Source organism: Molossus molossus, unplaced genomic scaffold (genome assembly GCF_014108415.1).
Source record: "Molossus molossus isolate mMolMol1 unplaced genomic scaffold, mMolMol1.p scaffold_m16_p_1, whole genome shotgun sequence".
Classification (NCBI taxonomy): Eukaryota; Metazoa; Chordata; class Mammalia; order Chiroptera; family Molossidae; genus Molossus; species Molossus molossus.
This window is the reverse complement of record NW_023425344.1, coordinates 233,260,618-233,279,307: the sequence shown is the minus strand read 5'-3', so window position 1 is coordinate 233,279,307 and position 18,690 is coordinate 233,260,618. Positions and strand designations below refer to the sequence as shown.

General features: G+C 44.2%; 1 protein-coding gene across 5 annotated transcripts in view; it reads left to right on the top strand.

The window, feature by feature from the left end:
* The window catches only part of STON2 (stonin 2), a 140,569-nt gene that overhangs the window by 113,162 nt on the left and 8,717 nt on the right, over positions 1-18,690 (top strand). For all 5 annotated transcript variants that reach the window (XM_036268374.1, XM_036268385.1, XM_036268363.1 and 2 more), the window contains one exon: positions 13,244-15,067. In XM_036268374.1, coding sequence (XP_036124267.1) covers positions 13,244-15,067 — 1,824 coding nt within the window. The remainder of the gene's footprint in view (positions 1-13,243; positions 15,068-18,690) is intronic.

Sequence of the window (18,690 nt, the reverse complement as noted above, 5' to 3'; positions counted from 1 at the left end):
CTTAGGGCAGGGCTGGGTAACTCCCAGCCTGTGGGCCGCATAAGGCCCGCAAAATCAATACTTGCTAACATCACACGCTTCACCAAAGAGAAGCAATTCCACCCATCAGGTTAGGGGTGAGTTAATGAAATGTTCGACCACATATAGCAGGCTAATTTTTAACTTGGTAATTTTGTGTGGCCCTCAAATGATGTTATAAATATCCAAATGGCCCTTGGCACACAAAAGGTCCCCCACCCCTGCCTTAGGGGCTCGCTCGTTGGTTTGCAGTCAGGTGCCTGATTATTTAGGGTGCTTTGCTTCTCCACAGGGTCACTCATCACCTGCAGGCTCACCTGCATGATGGTCTCAGGGATCCAAGTACAGCAAAAGAGGTCAAGCCCCAGCACGCAAGCACTTTTCAAGTTTCCGCTTGTGATGTATGTGATTTTGACTATAGCAAATGGCATGCAGTAGCTCAGAGTCAGAGTGGGAGGGGACTGCCCGAGAGCTTGGAGAGAGGAAGGAAGAATCTGTGGCCATTTTTGCTGTCTCCCACAGATGGTCGTGAAGCTTGGCAGCCTCACAGCTCATCAGCAAGGACTAATGTACTAGCCCTCAGGGTGCCTCCAAAGAGAAACTCAGCTCATACTATCTTCCTGCACGTGTGGCAGTCCATTCCAGAGTTCCAACAAGAATCTGACTTTGTTAGGGTCACAAGCATCATGGGTGGGGCACCTTGACTGACAATGCATGAAGACTTCAATGAGAGGGGGAAAGTTCACTTGTTTAGTTGTTACTCCAAGTAGCGAGAGAGGGATGCCAGGCAGGTGATACAGTATTTCTTCCCTGTATACTGCTCAGGTTATTGACTTTGTCCATCCCCTCTGAAACATGTGGGTTGAATTTTCCTCCAGACTTTATTGAAAGCAAAAGTAACTCTCTCAACCTGTTACTTGAACAACAGGAGGTTTGAAACATTTAATTCCAAATCACTTGCTGTAAAGCTAGTGATGACCCTGGCGTGAGACATGATCTCATGGACATCCCTCTTCCTGTCATTGCTGTGTATCATTGGGCACTAGTAGTATAGCCAAGAAAGGGACATGAAAAGACGTGTTCGGAAAGGGAGGTTGCATAATCCTTGGCCCTGGCAGCAACTCCAACAGTTATTTGTTTAGATTAGTTTCATAATTTCTATAGAGTTGGAAGACTGATTTTAAAACTTTCTAGAGACTTGACTAGTGTGGTTCAGTTGGTTGAGCATCATCCTATGCACTGGAAGGTCACTGGTTCGATTCCCAGTCAGGGCACATGCCTGGGTTATGGGTTTGATCCCCACTAGGGAGTGTGCAGGAGACAGCTGGTTGATGTTTCTCTGTCTAAAAAAAAAAAATCAATAAAAAGCGATTTAAAAAAAAATTCTGGAAAGCAAGGAGGGGCATGAGGAAGTCATGGTTAACTAGATTCCAGGCAACAAGGAAAGCCTAAGGTGAGTTGTTAGAATTAGAATGACCACCAGAGAGCTGGGGCATTTAAGATTGAATTATTGCCCAAATAACAGTAGAGTTTCAGGGAATATAGATACTTCTTATTTGCCAAATACCTTTCCCTTTGGACTGACAACCAAGGCCATTTTCCTGATTACAGTAGCCTGCCCTATGGAGGACAGGGAAGAGGTGATATCCATGTGTGCACTAACCAGTTCCCTCCAGATGTGTAGTTGTGTTTCTCCAAAGGCTTGATTATCATCCTGTAATATTTGTCTATTTATGTATAAATATACTATATTGTAAAGTTAAAAATTACAAGCATGCTAGATATTTTAATAAATGTGTTATCACATATGAAACTAAAATTATAGATGCTATAAGGATGAGTTAAAAGTGAACAGAAATACAAGTTGGGATATTTTTGTCCCACAGGCCTGTGCATCCTCCTCTGTACCTCCTTGGGGGTACTCCCCCACTTCGGGGCCTTCTTGTCCGGAATACGAAAACATCACGTTATTATTCGCCTTAAGAACTGCAAAATACTAAGGCTTAAAGAGGGTTAATTAACATGCCCGAGATCTCAGAGTTTTCTAATGGCAGGGCCAGGTCAGTCTGACTCCGGAGCCCAACCTTACCCTTTGCTGCCTGCGGGGCCAGGAACTGGAACCAGCGTTAGTACAACCCACTTTTAAGCTAGCCTTTCCCTCATGGGACTTGTGTCCACCCAGGAGACACTAGTGTATGGAGGTTGGACACCATGGATGCTGCAGCAAGTCAGGAAAAGTGCTGAGTATATGAATCATCTGGAAATAGCTTTGTACTCTGCCTATAGATAAACTATTTTATGAGGTTTCTGAAAAATTTGAGAGATTCAGGCATACAAATGGATTTCTACCTGCTAGAATACATTTACTGTCATGCTAGAAATTTGTTTTCCTATTTTTCTAAGAGATTATTTGAACTTGATATGTTTACAGTTTATAAAATTGCATCTACTGTTAGTCTGTAAGAATGTCTCCTTTGACCTCAGTAACTAAGAGGGACCTGGACAAGCACTGGAGTGAAATCAAATGACCAACTCCAGATTCAACTGGAAAGAAGTGGCTTACTGCATGCTGGGCTGTTTGGCTGTTGTTGTTTTCACTGCTGGAAAGTCACATAAAGAGCACTGGGTTTTGGCTAATACAGGTGAAAGGGAGTCATTTGTAGAGATCCTTTTAGCTTGCAGGAATTGCCTTTAACCTTTCTATGGATGCTCTTGGCCCAGCTGATTATATACCCTGCCTCCAACAGACGTTTTGAATTTCTTCTGGAAACTATCTTATAGCCTAGAATAGTTAACAAATGGAGGATAAACAGGCTTGACGCCGACTCAGTCAGAATGCCTGCCCCTCTACCCATCCCCAATACACATGTACATAAACATGTGTACGAGAGCCCCCAGCTGTATTGCTTTGCCTTTACCACAAGTCCCCTGACCAGATTTGCAGAATCAACTTTAAAGGGGTAGCAGTTTCCATCACTAAGGCTCATAATGATCAGATTTGAAATCAGGTCCACAGTAGAATGGCTCTACTACATTCTACTGTTGCAGGACTGTGAAGGGAAAGAAGGTATTGCTTTGTGTGCTTGTGTACATAAGCCTGTCGGGGTAAGACACTTGCAAGCAGGTGAGACTGGTGAGACTCCCAAGCTCTCCCCCAGAATAGATGGGCACAGTCCATGGTGCAGGTGGATGACCCATGCAATGAAAATCAGACTTATAAATATACATATATAGAGTCTGGTGAGTCCCACCTCTGTTGGGGCATATACTGATGGATGGGATGTTAATACCAATTAAAAGTAGACGTATGTACTGAAGAGAGCAGAGAGGGAGATGATAGAGTCATTGGTGAGACTCAAACCTCTAGGTTGATTTCATCTGATCTCTTTGACATCCTCTCTGAGGCATCACTGTTTTCTGTTACTCACATACCCAGGAGAATAACCAAGCTTTTATCCTTGAGTACTTCTTAATCCTTAGCAAATCTGGTCCTTTTCTTAGTCTCTAAATGTTGCAGCTAATAGATAATAAAGGCCCTGGCCTAGTGGCACAGTTGGTTGGAGTATCGTCCCAATACGCCAAGGTTGCAAGTTCGATCCCCGATCAGGGCACATACAAGAATCAACCAATGAATGCATAAATCAGTGGAACAAAAAACCTCTCTCTCTCTCTCTCTCCCTCCACCCACGCCCTCTCTCCACCCTTTTTCTCTCTCCAAAATCAATAAATTAAAAAAAGAGAGAGATGGTAAAGGTAGTGAGTTGTCTTTACCTTCCTAGTAAATCCAGATTTGAGGATCATTACAAAGCCTGAAATCTGATTTTGCTTACCCAAGAGTGATGAGGCTCTTAGCAATTGAGATCTCTGACCAAATGGAACAGCCAGGTTCTGTCCCTTCTAACCCTACTTTGGGGTGTACTTATTCACTATAGCCCAGGAATTTGACTATCCCCCGCTTAGGAATATAGGGGTTCCTTGGACTTACAAGCGTTCTGAGTTGTTGCTGGGGTGTATACTCATATGGTGACCAGGTGACTAGTGAGTGAGTATGTAGAATTACACACAAGGCAGACTTTCACTGTGGCAGTGGACCAGGCGGCCCTCGTCCTGGTCACAGTGAGGGCATAGGCACTGTAGACCTGTAATTGGAGAACTTGCCCAATGTTCCTCCAGGTCCTTTCCCTGGTCCCCGGTCCTGGCACTTCCTGGGTGTAAAAACTATGCCCAAATCAGAGTCAGGATGGAGACCTCTTCATCCCCTTGCCCCCACTGCATGTTCTCCTTACAGTGTCTTCTGGATGCTCCTCTTCTTCTAAGCCAGGGGTGGGACCTTTCCTCTCCAAGGGCCATTTAGATATTTATAACATCATTCTTGGGCCATATGAAATTATCAACTTAAAAATCAGCCTGCTGTATTTGATCAGGCTGATTTGGCGAAGGGTGTGATGTTAGCTGGTACTGATTGTGTGGGCCTTATGCGGCCCATGGGCCAGACATTCCCCACCCCTGTCCAAAAGAGTCCTTTCCATTTCTTGTCACAAAATAGTCTGATGGTCCATCAAGCAGAGCTTCCCTGCCCAACCCAGCCCATTGGGCCCAGACTCTGGAAACTCTACTTTGTTCAGTCCTCTTAGGGAGCTCGGGAATAGATGAGGCTGGGAGGGAAGTGCAGGGGGCTTTTTGCTATCGTAATAACAAGTCAATGAAACACAGCTTGGGTTCTCAGCCAGCCTCATTACTAGTTAAGAAGTCTTTAATAGACCTTGTTATATAAAGTATTAAGAGATTAACTTATTAAATGGAATGCTGATTTTTCCATTTACTCTAGATATTACAGTCTGGGCCTGCCCCTGCCTAGGACCTCTCCTGGGGAGCTGGAGTTGGCCCCATTAGACAACAGCAAGATGTGATAGTGGGATCTCTGCCCAGGTGGGAGCTGGAGGATAGAGCCTTCGTCTAGGACAATGTGAGAAGCTGATATCAGAAAGGCAGAGTAAGCCGGGGAACCAGTAAGGCAGTTGAGTGGAAGTCTAGTTGTTAGAAGCAGCAGCCACAAGCAGGGGTCCAAAGGTTGAGTGTTGGGAAGGCATGGGGAAGCGGGCATTGGTAAAACGAAGGTAAATGTTTAGAACCAGAGAGGAGACATTGATCAGGAGCACATCAGATATTGAAGATGTTTCTGGGCCATTCATCAAACTTAAAGTCTAGCCCTGGCCGGTTTGGCTCAGCGGTTGGAGCGTCGGCCTGCGGTACAGAGAAGCTTAAAGTCTAAAATGCCTTCTGAGGAGAGAGAGAGAGAAGAAGGAGAGAGAGGAAATATGAAATATGTTGGGTCAGCCCACCTCGATTAGCGGGAGGGAGTTGGCAAACTGGACCAGTCATTTGAAGAAGGTGCTCAGTGCTGTTTCGGAGGGGCTCCAGCATGTACAAACCAGAATCTTGATAGGGGTTCTGTCAAGTAGTGGTAAGTGGTAGTTTGATGACTGGCTTCTTCACTTTCGAGGTTTCTCTGACCATGCAACTTTATCAGTGTCAAAGCATCCTCTCTCCAGGATAATGCTAGGACAGATGAACAGACTCATCTGTCATCTGGTTCATCGTTTTATCAGTGTGTTTGTGATGACTAAATAAGTCCCAGTTTATCTTACCCACGTTAGAAGCTGCCTTGGTAAGTTTGGATGACTAACTTCTCTCAGCCACACACATTCACATATCAGGGGATGACATCACCTGACCCTAAGCCCAAAAGCTTCTCTGTATAAGTGGATGTTAACCCTTGCTTAGCTGAGTTCTTTTCCTCACGGCACAGTGCTCCTAAAATGTTGTATCAAGGTAATTCTTGCCAATCTCAAAGGTAATGGGAAAAATTAACCAGATTGTAGATTAGCGAACAAGCATTGAGAAAATACCATAGTTAATGATCATTCAAAGTAGGCCTTGCTTTTTTTGTTTGTTTGTTGATCCTCACCCAGGGATATTTTTTTATTGGTTTTTAGATAGAATGGGAGGGAAGGAGAGAGAGAGAAACACTGATGTGAGAGAGACACATTGATAGGTTGCCTCCCACACGACCATAACCATGGTCGGGAATCAAACCTGCAACCATGGTACGTGCCCTTGACCGGGAATCAAACCTAAGACCCTTGGGTCGTTGGGCCAGTGCTCTAACTGCTGAGCCAAACTGGCCAGGGCAAAAGTTGGACTTGCTTTTTAATCTCACCTTGGGCAGTTTACTTTAACTCACTGAGCCTCAGACTTAGCAAAATGAACGGGTCAAGTTTTATTTCTAAAATCTCTTCCAGCCCCAAAGTTCTGTGATCTGTGTTCTTCTTTTCACTTTATAGATTACTCCACAAATATTTAAGTGCCTACTGTGCACCTGAGGCTCTTATATAACAGTGACTGCTCTCTCATGTTGAGTATATTGTAATAATCTAAAAATATTCCTTCTTGCCACTGCTAATGAATTCCAATGAACAGCTCTCATTAAATGTTTTCTGCACCTGCCATTGCATTAACAAATTATGTTACCAGTTAGGGGAAGAAGATGGCAGATTGTCTGCTGTATTTAAAATATCATAGAAATGCTTTTCCCCCAGTAGTTTTTCCTTTTTCTTTAATTTGTTGGCTTTGATGACCACTGTAATCCTTTAATAGAATCTTCTGGGAACTGAAAATAGATTGTGGTCTAACATTAAAAGAATCCACCATTTCTCATTGGTTTGCATCAGTAAAGATACTAACCAGGAAGCTCTTAGATACTGGAAATTCTCCCTATGATGTAAAAGGAGAACCTACTCTTCATCCGTGGTGGCTATTGTTTGGCAGCAGCCCAACTCACAATAAAAGCAATTTGGAGGTAGCAAGTGGAAGAGAGAGTAATTCAAATAATGCTGGATTTTTGTTTTTGTTTTTGTTTTAATGAGTTAATAAAGGGGAATTGTGGAAGCCAGTTAATTTTGTTCTGGAGATAATTCGTTTTTGCTGATTTCTTACTGGAGAAATCTGCCCACCTCCCCCACCATTATTTCCGATGTCAGCCACCAGTTGTAAGTGTCTTAGGAAAAACCCAGCAGCTAAGCTGTCTGTGTTCTTTCTCTAGAGTTCGTTAGCAGGAGTAAGAAAGTTATGTTGTTGACTTTTACTGTTTCTTTATTTTGTAAGCAATACAACATTTTTTAAGAGAAAGAATACACATTTAAATTTTTAAAAATCATGTCTTTCCCCACATGAGACATTTGTTTTCACATTAAACATTGTGAAATATTATATCCCAAAGCTTTACATACCTGTATACCTTATATCATGAAAATGTATCATTCTGGCGGTAGTAGTAGCGGTAGCAGTAATAGTAACTAACAACTACTGGACATATATTATTTGCCAGGCACAGTTCTACTGACATCTGTATTAAATTTTCCCAACAACCCTGTCAGGCAAGATTTAATATTTTTCTAATTTCATAGATGGGAAAACTGAGACGCAGAGAAATTAAACAACTTGCCCTAAGTTTCATAGCTAATGAGCTGCAGATACGAAATGGAAACCCAGGCAATCTGATGCCAGATTGTAGGCTCTTTTATTACTCACTCAACAATATATATCCTAATCAGCTTCCATGCAAATAGACATGCATCAAAGCATTGTCTTCAGGGCTGCATGGAATTCCAGTTTATGGGAATAACAATCGATACAGCCAGTTTCCCATCGCTGGGCATTTAGGTGGTCTCCAATTTTTCAGTGATAAAACATTGCTATGATAAACATAACCACTCTAGACATTATTGCATGCCTGTATTGTTCTGTCCTTAGAATAAATGCCTATAAGTAGAATTCTTAAGTCACAGTTTTTGAGACTTTTTTGTTTGTTTGTTTGTTTTTTGTACGTGCCCCTAGTGGGAACCGAACCCGGGACTCTGGTCTGCAGGCCAACGCTCCACCCGCTGAGCCAAACCAGCCAGGGCAGTTTTTGAGACTTTTATACAAATTTTCAAATTGCTTTCCAGAAAGATTTTCTTGAGCACATCCGTCAGAATGTAAATTTCCCCATGTCACCAATAACAATTGTTATTTTTTCTATGTCTTTGTCTCCATGACCTGGAGAAAATTGTATTTATTGTTTTATAAGGTTAAACTCTTTTTTCCCCAAATAGTTATTAGACATTTATATTCATAGATGGGAAAACTTCCTTAGTGAATTGTCTGTTCTCATCCTATTTTTGTGTGTGTGTGAGGGTGTATCTAATTTTATTAAGGATACGCTGTCATTATATATTAAGGATCTTATGTTTTTACCATGTACTAGGCAAATATTTTCCCCAAAAAAATTTACATACAGGTAAGTTATTTTTGTAGGTGAAGGTTCCAAAGAACAACCTTTAATAAAAAGAAGCTCAGAACCCTGGCCAATTTGGTTCAGCGGTCAGAGCGTTGGCCCGCGGACCAGAGAGACCCAGGTTCGGTTCTCGCTAAGGGCACGTACCTGGGTTGCAGTTTGTCCCCGGCCCCAGTTGGGGTCGTGTAGGTGGCGACCACTTGATGTGTCTCTCACATCGATGTTTCACTCTCTCTTCTTCCCTCTCTCCCTCCTGCTCTAACTGAAGACAAAAGCAAAAATGTCCTCAGGTGAGGATAAAAAGAAAAAAAAGAAGCTCAGAAAAACATATGGCCCAACCTTTGTAAAAACAGTTGAAAAATGTCTTTCAGTCAATACTGAGTGAAGCAAAATTAAGAGTTTACAAATAGGGACGTCAATGTTAATAAGGAGTAATTTGTGTTTGGCAGTTCTTGGGTTCACCTCATTAAATGCTTTATTTTCATGTGAACCACAGACCACTTTTGCTTTTTATTTGTAAAGTGTCTTTATTAAGATATTTTTTTATCAGCTCTGGCCCGATAGCTCCGTTGGTTAGAGCATCATCCCTATACACCAAGATTATGGGTTCTATCCCTGGTCAGGGCACATAGAAGAATCAGCCAATGAATACATAAATAAGTGGAATAACAAATCCATGTTTCTCTAACGATCAATAAAAATACTTTTTTAAAAATATGTATTTTCTCTATAAGTATAGCTCTCATTTTGAGAGCTTTAACCTATAATCCACTACCATCACAAAGGATGGATTTTTGAAGCGGGTTGTAATCATGAGAGATGAAATTGCCAAAGTAGAAGAAATTTTGTAACACAGTCTTTTGATACTTCTTACTGATTGTCCAAGAGAACACAGAATCTTTAGAAATTAATTTAAAATTTTTTCCTCCAAATATAAGACATTTCATTTAAATTATGAGTCTAATGCATCAAAACCATCTAGAACCCTGGCCGGTTTGGCTCAGCAGTTGGAGCATCGGCCTGCGGACCAGAGAGTCCTGGGTTCGGTTCCTGCTAGGGGCACGTACCAAAAAACAAAACAAAACCATCTAGGACTTGGTGTGATTTTAAATAACTTACATTAAAAAGAAATGTATTATGCCCTCCCTGGAGTGCCTCAGTTTGCTGAGCATCGTCCCATGTGGTCACTGGTTTGATTCCTGGTCAGGGCACATACCCAGGTTTCAAGTTCAATCCGGATGTATACGGACGGCAACTGATTAATGTTTCTCTCTCTCTCTCCCTTATTCTCTTTAAAATCAATAGAAACAGCCCTGGTCGGTTTGGCTCAGCGGTTAGGGTATCAACCCGTGGACCAGAGAGTCCCGGGTTCGATTCCCGCTAAGGGCACGTACTTCAGTTGCAGTTTGTCCCTGGCCCTGGTTGGAGTCGTGTGGGTGGCAGCCGATTGATGTGTCTCTCACATCGATGTTTCTTTCTCTCTTTTACTCCTTCTCTCCCTCCTACTCTATCTGAAGATAAATGTAAAAATGTCCTTGGGTGAGGATGAAAATAAATAAATAAAATCAACAGAAACATATTTAAAAAGAAAGATATTTATTGGAAGAAAATTATCTTCAGTGGAGGCAAAGGCCCCCACCCCTGCTCCCCCCCACACCCCCGCTTCTTTTTTGGCTTGAGAGAAGAATATGAGAAATGCTATTTTGGGGACAAGATTCCCAACAGATGGGATTCCTTCAGCAGTTTTGGCAGAAAGCCAGCCTCCAGAGGGAAAGGACTTTAGCTTGTTGTGAAGTAGGGAGTGGTGGTGAGCTCCAAGGCAGAAAGGATGTCCCTGATACAAGGGTGGCTCAATACCAGACTGGGCGGGTGGAGCCGCCGCTTTACAGAAACTCCACAGAGCCGATTCGTTAGAAATCGATGTGTTTCGAGGTTCCCTCCTTCCCCGGTCCTCTAGGGAAGATCAGTTACAGCTCCAAGGAAGAGATTATATTTTACTCAGGGCCACATTTTCCCCTCAGTAGTAGTAATAAATAAAATATAAATTCTAAAACCTGGGTTGTTTCCTTACCCTTTTCCCTTTATAGATGCAGGTCACATAAGCATCTACAAAAGTGAATTCGTGATTAATTTGAAGGATGGTATCATCTTTAATTTTAAAATGCTTTGAAATCCTTTTGTGGTGCTGTGCATATAGAAAATACTTTTTGCTCTTTAGATTTCTGGAGTGAGTGTGGATATTACGTATGCATGCTCATGTATGTAGCCTACATTTTCAAATATTTTCAGTAGAGGGAATTGCTATTTGTTTGAATAAATATACTTGGAAAGATGAATGACATGCCAGCCTCACATCTACTTGTAATTACATTTGCAATTATGGTGGCATTGCTGATTTGTTATGGTTGGATGTGATATTCACAAAGGTTTAGCGAGGTGGCTAGAAAACTCAACTATTTGACTCAAGCATTTTATTGTGGTGCGCGAGAACCGAGAGACCACCAGAGCCAAATTAAAGCCAAATAGAGAGCAAAGCCGGCCGGTGACTGATCCCAAGTTCTCAGAGACCAGCCCTGGAGCCTCCAAATGTTGTGGCCCAGCAGAGTCAAAGAAAGACCACTAGAGAATTGAAGTCCAAATAAGAGCCGTTTATTAGCCGGCCGGCGTCTGATTCCGAACACCCCTGTGACAGAGTCTTCGGAATCAGCCCCGATGTGCTTTATTACATGCCTTTTAGACCTCACAGGAAACAGGATCTTCTTGATATAATGCCCAGGGCCACAGCCATGCTGTATAAAATTAGTTTGCCTTATGGATAACAGGCACACCCAGGAATACCCAGGTATTTCAGGTATTTCAAGGTACATTGGGTCACACTTAGCCCGAGCTGCACAAACACAATGCAAGCCTAATTCCTTGAGACTGTGGGGGAGGTCCAGTCTCTGACTCAAGGCCTCCAGTCTCCGTGGACTCTGTCAGACACGTAGCCGGCTCCCAACAATTTCTTGGTTCAGGGAGTATTCCAGTTTACTGAGGTTATTTTGACTAAACAGGTTCAGCTAGAGGGCACACAGTGACTTTCCCAATCATCAATTATGGAGCAGCACAATAATTTACCAATCATTAATTATCGGCACAATTTGAGTATCCATTTCTCTCTGATTCCCAATTGCTGGCAGCAGAAACAGTGGGTGGAATAGTGGCAGAGATCCCTGCACACATTCCTTTAAAGACAGACCGAATGGACCTGCTCCAAAGCAGAGTTTCTGTTCTCATTCATTCAATCAACGAACCTTAACTGAGTACCTACTATATGCCAGACACAGATTTGTTTTCTGTGTCATTCCTTCATCTGCATTTACTCTTCCTTGCTAACGGCCTCATATGCCCCTCCCTTCCCAAAACAGACACACAGGGTCTATGCTATTGAGAAGGTTTGGATCCTTCCCTCATGGAAACTCAAGTCTTATAGCTCCTTCCTTGAATGTCCTGCTAATGTGGAGTTTTATTTGTAAATACCTTTTTTTCCCCCGTAAAAGAAATCCCTAAACCCTGCTGTTGTGGCTCAGTGTGTTGAGTGTTGTCCCATGGACTGAGAGGTCCGGGTTCAATTTCTACTCAGGGCACTTGCCTGGGTTGTGGGCTCAATCCCCAGCAGCCGATTGATGTGTCTCTCTAACATTGATGTTTCTCTCTCTCTCTCTCTTCCTCTCTCTCTAAAAAATCAATAAAAACATATTTTTTTAAAAAAGAAACCCCTAAGATAGAAAAGTATTTTTGAGAAAAAACAAAGATTATATCATGAGAGTTTTCTCATGTTACTGAATGCCTATAAACATTTTAATGGCTGGATATTATTCCATTGTGTGCCTCAATTTCTTTCTTTTTCTTTCTTTCTATTTTTTTTTTTTTTTTTGTATACATGCCCCTACCAGGAACCGAACCCGGGACTCTCTGGTCCACAGGCCAACACTCAACCGTTGAGCCAAACTGGCCAGGGTTCAATTTCTTAACATTCACCCAAAACATTGTTCACAGTTGGATTTGTTTCTTTATGACCTTGTTTCTGAATATTTGTAAGGCCCTTCAGAGAAACTGCACACTTCTTTCAGAGAGTTTGTAGCATTTTACACGTCTTATTGAAAGTCTGTTTACTATTTATATCAAGTACCCTTACCCTCATTGCATACTAGAAACTCTACATCATCACTGTTTTTTTCAATTTGCATTTTTCTTACTACTAGTGATATTGGACACTTTTTACATGCTTATTAGACACTTTTAGTTTCTCTTTCCTGACTTGTCTGTATATGTTCTTTGCCTATATTTCTATCAAACTTTTTGTACTTTTCTTATTCGCTTATGTGAAATTTTTTTGTATTAAGGATATTAACATTTTGTCTTTAATATAAATTGACCACATTTAGTTAAAAAAAAAGCTCTCTAATTACATTATTTGCAATCATATTATCACTTAGAGCAGATAACTTGTTTTATTCAATGAGGTCAGCTTTATATCATTTTATGTGGGAGGTGGTTTTCAATGTTTAAAAATTAAGAAGACATACTTCAGAGGAAAGAAATCATTTATTGTAGAAATTTATATAAAAGGAAGAATGTATGAGTTAAATTGCAAGGGACCTTGGTTCTACCAGGGTTTCTGTATCAATAGATTCACTTGTACTCCTACTATATTGGATGTATGGCCCCTCTTGTGCGCTTATTACAAAATTATGAGATCTGTGCCCAGACTAAACACTTGAGACAGGTAATGAGCTGCTTTAGCATTTATTGGATTCCAGAAAAAAATCTAGTTGTCCCTCATCCCCATACCTCAGTTTCCTAGGGGCCCTGAATAGTAGCCCTCATGTGTTTTCCTTTTCCTTTTAGACAACTCTTCCTCGCTCCAGGAAGATGAAGAGGTAGACATGGAGGCCAGCAGTCCAGTAATGAACGGACACCCTGCCACTCCAGTGACCTCTGCTCGTTTCCCCAGCTGGGTCACTTTTGATGACAATGAAGTCAGCTGCCCTTTGCCACCCATCACCTCTCCTCTGAAGTTGAACACACCACCTGTTGCTTCTGTGACCCCAGATGTACCTTATAACTCAACTGGCTCATTTAAGAAGAGGGAACGTCCCAAGAGCACTTTGATGAATTTCTCCAAAGTTCAGAAGCTGGACGTTTCCTCCTTAAACCATCCGCCATCCATAGCTGAGGCTCCACCTTGGAGGGCCACCAATCCTTTCCTGAATGAGACGCTCCAGAACGTACAACCCTCCCCAATCAACCCTTTCAGTGCTTTCTTCGAGGAACAGGAGAGACGCTCCCAAAACAATTCCAGGTCTCGTGCCACCGGCAAGAGCCAAAGAGATTCTCTCATTGTCATCTACCAGGATGCTATCAGTTTTGATGACTCAAGCAAAAACCAGTCACACTCTGAAGCTGTTGAAAAACTCAAACAACTCCAGATCGATGACCCTGACCACTTGGGCAGTGCGACACTGCCTGACGATGACCCATCAGCCTGGCTCAAACTAGATGACCACCCGCCTGGTTCAGCACCATCCCAGCCCAGGGATGGGTGGTCAATGATGCTAAGAATCCCTGAAAAGAAAAATATCATGTCCTCCAGGCACTGGGGACCCATCTACATCAAGCTGACAGATTGTGGTTACCTGCAGCTATACTACGAGCAGGGCCTAGAAAAGCCATTCCGCGAGTTCAAGCTGGAAATCTGCCACGAGATTTCAGAACCCCGGCTCCAAAACTATGATGAGAATGGCAGGATCCACAGCTTGCGGATAGACCGAGTCACCTACAAGGAGAAGAAGAAGTACCAGCCCAAACCTGCTGTGGCCCACACAGCAGAGAGGGAGCAAGTGATTAAGCTCGGCACCACCAATTACGATGACTTCCTGAGCTTCATCCGCGCGGTTCAGGACTGTCTCATGGATCTGCCCGTGTTGTCCATGGACTTGAGCACCGTCGGCTTGAACTACCTTGAAGAGGAGATTACAGTGGACGTCAGAGATGAATTCTCCGCCCTTGTGAGCAAAGGGGACAACCAGATTCTCCAGCACCACGTCTTGACACGGATCCACGTTCTGAGTTTCCTCTCTGGGCTCGCAGAGTGCCGCCTGGGCCTCAACGACGTCCTCGTCAAAGGAAATGAAGTCGTGTCCCGGCAAGACATCGTGCCGACCACCACCACCAAGTGGATCAAGCTCCACGAGTGCCGTTTCCACGGGTGCGTGGACGAGGACGTATTCAGCAGCTCCCGGGTGATTCTGTTCAACCCCTTGGACGCGTGCCGCTTCGAGCTGATGCGCTTCAGGACGGTGTTCGCCGAGAAGACTTTGCCGTTCACGCTCAGGACGGCAGCCAGCATCAACGGGGCGGAGGTGGAGGTACAGAGCTGGCTGAGGATGTCTACGGGCTTCTCTTCCAACTGTGACCCCCTCACTCAGGTCCCCTGTGAGAATGTGATGGTGCGTTACCCTGTGCCCAGTGAGTGGGTGAAAAACTTCCGCAGGGACAGTGTCCTGGGGGAAAAGTCTCTGAAAGCCAAAGTGAACCGAGGGGCCAGTTTTGGCTCAACTAGCGTCTGTGGCTCTGAGCCTGTCATGAGGGTGACTCTGGGGACTGCCAAGTATGAGCATGCCTTCAACTCCATTGTGTGGAGGATAAACCGACTGCCTGACAAAAACTCAGGTAGGTGGGGCTTTCTCGGCCGTGAAAGTCACCACATGGTGGCCTCCCAGCTGGGACACAGGTCACATCCCACTTCCCTATGAAGGGCTGAGTTTTTCTTTTTTAAAATTTATTATTAGCCCTGGCCAGTTTGGCTCAGCGGTTAGAGCGTTGGCCCGCAGACCAGAGAGTCCCCAGTTCGGTTCCCACTAAGGGCATGTACCGCAGTTGCAATTTGTCCCTGGCCCCGGTTGGGGTTGTGTGGGTGGCAGCCACTCGATGTGTCTCTCTCACATTGATGTTTCTCTCTCTCTCTTCTCCCCTCTCTCCCTCCAGCTCTATCTGAAGAACAATGCAAAAAAAAAAAATTATTATTATTTTTTAAATCCTTACTCAAGGGTATGTGTTTATTGATTTTTTTTTTTTTTTTTTTTTTTTTAGAGAGAGAGAGAGGGAGAGAAACCAATGTGAGAGAGAAACATATATCGGTTGCCCCATCCACACCCGACTGGGGATTGAACCCGCAATCCAGGTATGTGCACTGACTGGGAATCAAACCTGCGACCTTTTGGTGCATGGGACAGTGCTCCAATGCACTGAGCCACGCTGGCCAAGGCTGAAGTGCTGAGTGCTGATGTGTGATGGGGATGGGGGTGGAGGGAGAGTGGGACAACACAAGCCCAAATATTTGAGCCAAGTCACTAACAAATATGGATGACACACTTCACTCCCTCCTTTCACGTCCTTGATTATCCCACGTCTTCTATAAAACTACTCATTCTTCTCAGCTGAGCTGCTGAGCCGCTTTCCAGGGCAGCTTGTGAATTTATATTCCTTTCTGCTCATTAAAATGTTATCTGTGGTGCTGGAAGCCGTCCACTTCCAGACCCTGGAAGGCTCTGGGTTCTGAAGAGATACCTTTTTAATATGCCCTGGTGTTGATTACAGCTAGTCGAATACACGGTACCGGTGAGGAGTGACTTCTCCTCCAGCCGCCCCGCGAAAGGCCTGTCCATCCTGACATCTCGAGCTCAGCCCTGGGGTTTGGGGGTAAAGAAGAGGAGAAATGGCCTCTGATCAGACTGAAGATTCAGCCAGGATAGGAAGGTCCAAAAGGCTGAAGTTCTAGCGAACAAAAAGTAAAGGAAGGGATGTTTGATTTAAACACAGAGAGAAAGTTACCAGCCCTAGCTGGCCTGCTCACAGGTGTCGGGTGGTTCTGGGCTCGATGAGCCCGGAAGGCAGTGACGCTCCTCGGAACCACAGTGAGAGTCAGTGGAGCAACAACACTAGGGAGCCATCCAGCCAGCGTTAGGTATGAGAGTAAGTCTGGGTGACCCCAGGGGCAGGCAACCAGCCCATGATGCGAAGCTCTTTTAAACCACTTCTCGTCTTGTTTATAATAAACTTTGCTCAACTAGTAACATAACTGGACAGCCTAGCTGAGCAAAAAGAGTGAGATTTGGGAAAACTCTTGACGGGAATGTCTTTCTCTTGTGCAGATCTTCTTTCCATTGTAATGGCGTGTTCAGCGTCTTCATTTCCTGTTCTGTGTGGAGAAGGCCGTGTTGTCATACTCTAAATATAATACAATGTGATGGCAGGAGGGTCTGGTCCGCGCTCCGGGCTGGGGACGCACACCAGGGCCTCTGTGTCAGACACGGGGCGTAGCAGTGCAGCCTGAGGGGACAATCGGACCTCTGTGTCTGGAGCTGGATTTGCCACCCTCTATTTCTAAACTGACAGAATTTTTACAACAAAGTCTTCGTCTCTGTGCTTGCGAATCCATGTACCCCGAAAGATCACTGCAGTCTCCTGACGAGAGTACTGTGGTCTCTGCCTCAGCCCTGGGGCCCCTCTGAACTGTGGAGGAAAGGAGAAATCCTGAATTCTTTGGCACAGAAGGCCCTGGGAAGAAAACGAGGTGACAGGGAGAAAATTACTGTTTAACCTGCTAGGCCCTTGACATGGGAAAAAACAAGGCTTCAGGTTTCTGTTTATGGGGATTTTTTGAGTGTACTAGGCATAGATTCAGGTAACTTTATTTGGGAACTGTTGGGTTTTTCGAGGTGGAAAGGACCTTGGGGACAACGTACTCAAACCTCTTCATTCTACATAGGAGAGAATTAAGGGCTGGGAGGTGACAGGACTCGTCTGAAGTCACAAAGCCACAGGGTTGCCCTGGCCAGTTTGGCTCAGGGGTTAGAGTGTCGGCCTGAAGACCAAAGAGTCACGGGTTCAATTCTGGTCAAGGGTACATACCTTGGTTTTGGTTCGGTCCCAGCCCTGGTCGGGCTCATGCAGGAGGCAACCAGTCAGTGTGTCTCTCTCACATCAATGTTTCTCTCTCTCTCCTCCTCCCACTCTATCTGAAGATAAATGCGAAAATATTCTCTGGTGAGGATTAAAAAAAAAACCCCAAAGCCACAGGGGTCTTTTTGCAACACCACAGCTGCCTCTTCGTACATGACACCAAATAGACCCAAACTTGAAAGAACTTCCACTATGGGAATAGAGATTTGCCGTTTTCCCAACATGTACACACATATATCATTTGTTTCCATCTTCTTTCTCTCAAATATTTAAAAGCATTACTACTACCTGAGGGATTTGGGGTTATAAAAGACTGATGTCTCCTTTAAGGGGGGAAAGCTGTCGGAGGCTATGGGCCGCTCAGACGTGAAGGAAGGCCAGCTCTTGCCGGAAGGAACGACAATGTCAGCTCAGCTGCAGCCGTTGGGACTGCTCACACGCCAATGTCTGTTCCTGTGCCGCTTGGCTCAAGTCATGGGGGACAGTGCATTTTGACTGGCATGACCACCAAGATGACATACAGTGCTGAGAAGATTATTTCCCAAAGAGTCGGGGAGATAGTTACCAGGAGAAAGAAAAATGGATGCAGGACGGGGGGAAATAGATCTTCACAAACACTTTCCTAATGCCTCCCAGCGGGTAGTGTTCCGTAGGCCCGAGGCCAAGTAAATGCAGCTTATATATTACATATGTATTTCCACATGACTGAACCCTTATTTGTGAGAGATTTTTGAAATACAGGGAAGCGTAAGGATATTTAGGAATGTTTCTCCCTTAAATTCCCTCCTCCCCCTACCCCACTGGCTGCATCTGCTGTCATGGCTACATAGATGTAGAAGTGAAACCCAAAAAAAAGGGCTCCTCATGACACTTCCAGCCAATTCTGTTTCAGTTTAGGAACTGGATAGCACCGTTTTCTGGAAATTTCAGGTGTACATGATCTGAATTCCAGGGAGAAAGCAGATTCTTTTTTTTTTTTTTTAATCCTCACCTGAAGACATTTTTGCATTTATCCTCAGATAGATCAGGAGGGAGAGAGGGAGAAAGAGAGAGAAACATTGATGTGAGAGAGACACATTGAGTGGTTGCCACCCACACAACCCCAACTGGGGCCGGGGACAAACTGCAACCGAGGTACATGCCCTTAGCGGGAACCAAACCCGGGCCTCTCCGGTCTGCGGGCCGATGCTCTAACCGCTGAGCCAAACCGGTCAGGGCAGAAAGCAGATTCTTACCATTGCTGGTACTCACTGTGCCCAGCCCTGGTCCTCCCTATCCAGTCCCCAAAACAAACAAAACAAAACAGAGAATTGATGATGATTTATTAGTAA